General features: G+C 39.8%; 1 protein-coding gene across 1 annotated transcript in view; it reads left to right on the top strand.

Moving 5' to 3' along the window:
* Window positions 1-317: 317 nt before the first annotated feature.
* The window catches only part of LOC103522410 (chromobox protein homolog 1), a gene marked incomplete at its 5' end in the record, with an annotated part of 10,175 nt that continues 5,962 nt past the window's right edge, over window positions 318-4,530 (top strand). Inside the window, 1 exon segment of the mRNA XM_017449019.2 lies at window positions 318-523. Coding sequence (XP_017304508.2) covers window positions 318-523 — 206 coding nt within the window.

Here is a 4,530-nt window from a genome sequence, read left to right as displayed (position 1 = left end):
GTCCATGTTGGGCGTGTATGGCGGCCATACACTTAAAATTTCACTCAAATACCCTTCAATATTGAGTTTAAATAATCAATGTATTTTTATTAATCCGATAAGGTTCGTTCTCGGAACGACTGGCTCTCTCCTATCATGTCTTTTTTTTTTTAAGATAAACCAGTTTATGTTCTTCCTTCTCTCATCGCTTTCGGGACGAGAAGACCTTGATAGTTACAGTTTCCTCTTTCAAAGTTTTTGAAAAAAAAAAAAAAAAAAAAAAAAACTAATCAGTGATGCAATATTTCTGTCCAATTTTACATTTTCCCCCCCTTTAGTGATGAAAACACATGGGAGCCGGAAGAAAATCTCACCTGCCCGGACATGATCAAAGAGTTTGAAGAGAATCGGAAAAACAAGGAGGCCAAAAAGAAGGAGAAGGAAAAAGTCACAACAAAAAAATCACTATCGAGTGTGGAAAGCTCCGAGGAAAATAGCAAGGACAGCACGAGCAAGAAACGAAAAGAATCTAATGACAGCTCAGGTAAGGGAATCAACCTTTATTTTATCATAGTACTTTTTGTTCCACCAAGGAGATTCCTTGTTGGATGTAATCATGTCACCACACTTGCTGCCACGGTCCACTTAAGTATTTTCAATGGTTATGTGAAAGAAGGCCTCTGAGTGAGATTTTGCTTCTCTGTAAGAAAGAAAAAAATCTAAGAATGAAAGAGTCTGTCTCATGTTAAAGGGGGTGGGTGTTTTAATACATGTGTTTCTGTGGGTAAACACAATGTGACAAGCTTTGGCAGCCAGGGGTGTTACGTTGAAAATTCATATCTCCTTGGTGGATTACTTGGTGGTGGAAGGGTGGACATATCTCCTTGGTGGTGGAAGAAAGATACAATGATAAAATACAGCTTTATTATTGTTTTTTTTTTTTTTTTTTTTTTTTTTTTCCCCTTTAAATTTAAAATATTGAGTCATTGTTGGAAATCAACGGGAGATGTAGGGTAAGTGTACCATTTATTCGCCCAGCTAAAAAACGTACCATTTATTGGCCCACCTGTACCATACGCCACATAAGTCTGAACTGGACGAACTTTTTCAAGATCCAATTTCATCAAAAGAAAGGGCTTAAAGACTGCTATCGAACCAGTGGTATTTCAAAATTGTAGTCATAAAAACAAAAATTAGAAAAATAAATGTGGGCAGGTGGGCCAATAAATGGTACGTTTTTTAGGTAGGCGAATATATGGTACACTTACCCTATTTATCTATATTTAAGTTGATGGGGTGATGGCGGTGTTTTTGAGATGAATTTTGAACATCACAGACCATAGGCGTCGAATGTAGCAGTTGTTTCGTCTAATGTAGCAATGAAACACCCATCTTTAAAACCTACTTTGCAATCCATCCAGTTCGAAATAAGACCCTCACTAATATTCTTTTCGGTTACTTTCTGTATGAACAGGAGGTATTCAAAAAGTGTTGAAATTCCCCGCTAGGTAGAATTAAACGTTTTGAGCTTTTGAATAATAAATAAGGTTCTTCATATTGTATAACATAACAGGTGAGTTGTGGCATACGTCAGTGGTGTAATAGTATGTCTTTGTGTCAATTGTTGTTGTTGTTGTTGTTGTTGTTGTTGTTGTTGTTGTTGTTGTTGTTGTTGTTGTTGTTGTTGTTGTTGTTGTAGTTGTTGTTGTTGTTGTTGTTGTTGTTGTTGTTGTTGTTGTTGTTGTTGTTGTTGTTGTTGTTGTTGTTGTTGTTGTTTTTGTTGTTGTTGTTGTTGGTGGTGGTGTTGGTGTTGGTATTGTTGTCTTGTTGTTGTTGTTGTTGTTGTTGTTGTTGTTGTTGTTGTTGTTGTTGTTGTTGTTGTTGTTGTTGTTGTTGTTGTAGTTGTTGTTGTTGTTGTTGTTGTTGTTGTTGTTGTTGTTGTTGTTGTTGTTGTTGTTGTTGTTGTTGTTGTTGTTGTTAACGTCAATGACAACGTTCGGTCACTCATATTCCAGGTCCAGGAAGGTGGCTGCTGCCACGGGGTTGGTTAATACTGATGTGGGGGTCTAGTTGGGTTAGGTGTGCCGGGCAGTTTGTATGTCAATAGGAAGGAGTTAAGTAACCTCGAGTGGAAATCACTCTAGGCTTGCACGCCGGAGGTACTGGCTTCGATTCCCGGTGGGGTCTTATTATTAGTATTAGTATTATTAGTGCTTTATTTTATTTATATTATTTAACAGTAGGTAGGTACAATATTACAATAGTAATAAATACAATAATATCAGTAAGGGAGTGCCTACCTAGATATAGTTACTTAATGGTTGGGGCCACGAACCAAGCCGAAACCAGACTCAAGTTCAACCCCCAGATCAGGCAGACCCCCCCGGCTGATTACAGAGTCTCAGCCAAACAGTCCACCCAGTCCGGGAATCAAACCCAAGAAGGCCAGAACCCAGTCCGTAGTCCCAACCATTATTGACTGCACGACCCCCCATACTAAGACCCCATGCTTATAATAAGAATATGTATCTTAAATGTATGTAAATGCAGTTTCTTTGTGTTATTATGTCACAAATTTGGTGCCCACTGCAGCATTGCAGGATTTTCCCAATATCTCAATAATCCTAACATCCAATGTTTACCTACCATGCTGGCACCGGTCGCTATGCGCATTTATCTGTCATAGCTACTCATTTTCCTCACGAAGCTGAATGGGCCCCGCAACAGCCAGTCACGGAATCAATCATTTGCATGATACAAATTTCTTGACCCCGCCGGGAATCGAACCCGGGTCTCCCGCGTGCAAGGCGAGCGCAGTGACCACGCAGTGACCACTACGCCATGGGAGCTGACGAATATGTATCTTATAAACACAGTACTTAAGACAAAAAAGCTGGATCTTCGCGTGCAATCTAAGCAAGAAACAATAGAACTAGAAACTTTGTAAATTAAAGACACAAGTTTGCACCTACGTAAATCGATCTCCACTTAATCCTCTGTGCCAAAATTTTATGTTTTGACTTGGACTCGAACCACAAAGCTCTGGAACCGAAGCTGTCTAAAATTGAAGGTTATTTTTTTCTTCGACTTTCACACCACTACACTGGTAACATATCCCCGTTTGAGAGTGGTGTTTATGCGGTGTTCGGCGGGTTAGACAGACAACTGATGTGTTATGATGGGTTTTGTGTTAGTCATCCGTCAGAGAATGGTATATCACGCACGATTCAAAGCAAAGGTAGCGGATGAACTACCTAGAATTACCTAGATCCTTAGAGTTATACAAACCACAAGAATTTGGAAAGACCTCTGAGACGCGGTGGCGGGCTCTCAGAGCCCGCGATTAGGTCTAAATTCATATAATTATAGTTAACATGAGGGCTTAAAATAATAAGTTATTGAGGAAGAGGAAGAGAGAAGAAAATGGAGAGGATGAGAAAGAGAAGGAAGAAGGTGCGGAAGCAAGGATGAAGAAAAATGAGAACTAAAATATAAGAGGAGAAAGTGGAGGCAAAAGAGGAAGAAGATGGAGTATTTTTTTTTTTTTTCTTTCTATACTGCACGTATTAGCGGACTTATACAGTAACTAGTAATGAACAAGTATTGCAATCGGTCCAAATTTTCAAAATCGGGAAATGCGTTTGGAAAATATCCCGTTTTGGGATCCCCTGATGTCAAAAAAGTGATTTTAGCCCATTGTCCGTACGTACGTATGTAGTCACATGAGGAGGCAACTGATGGCCTGGGACCAATTGGGACAACTGCGGCAACATCGGATCGATGAAAACGCCCTATCTATTGTTATCATGTATGTACGTATGTATCTACTAACAGGTTTAGTTTTCAAGGGAATGATCTTCATATTTGTTACCGTCCATCTATAATCGAGTGCACCTGTCACCCTACCCAGCAGCACGTGTCACCCAGACGGTCAGTCGCCGTTTCGTATACCAACCACGGCGCCAACGTTGCTTAACTTCGGTGATGGTGCATTCAGACCTTTCTGGAAAAGAGGCGATGAATGCAAGCATAGTGGCAAAGTACGTACTAGATGAACATTGTGTAGTTGTAACCTTATCCTTACTGTGATGCTTACATATCAATCGAGTTCTGTGAACTGGATGAATGCATGAATGGCTGCTTCACGGAGGGTGTGAATTGAACAAGTACAGTATAAAGGAATGAGGTAGTGAGGTATGGAGGAATAGGAGGATGTGATGGAGGAGAAGTGTAGATGGACGAGCGAGAATGGCGTTAAGATAAAGAATTAGTCGGTATAGTGGTAGATATAACATAAATTGGATGGTTTAAGGATGATATGAGGTAGAGGAGGATAGTAGAGATAGGCAGGTTGTATGTGGTAGAAGACAATGTAGGTTATACAGAACAGAAAACGATGATTTCAATGGAAATTGTGTAATAGTGTATTCATGGGGTTTTAATGGTCTTTGTTGTCTTGTTTAGCCGTGCTGTTTTGCTAAATATGGAATTGTTAATTGTAAAGGGAAGTTATAGAGAAACGTTTTGTGAACCGTGAGGGTCCAGGATCCG

Source organism: Diaphorina citri, unplaced genomic scaffold (assembly GCF_000475195.1).
Source record: "Diaphorina citri unplaced genomic scaffold, Diaci psyllid genome assembly version 1.1 scaffold8359, whole genome shotgun sequence".
Classification (NCBI taxonomy): Eukaryota; Metazoa; Arthropoda; class Insecta; order Hemiptera; family Psyllidae; genus Diaphorina; species Diaphorina citri.
Note: the sequence above shows the minus strand (reverse complement) of the source record. Positions and strands in the feature narration are given on the sequence as shown.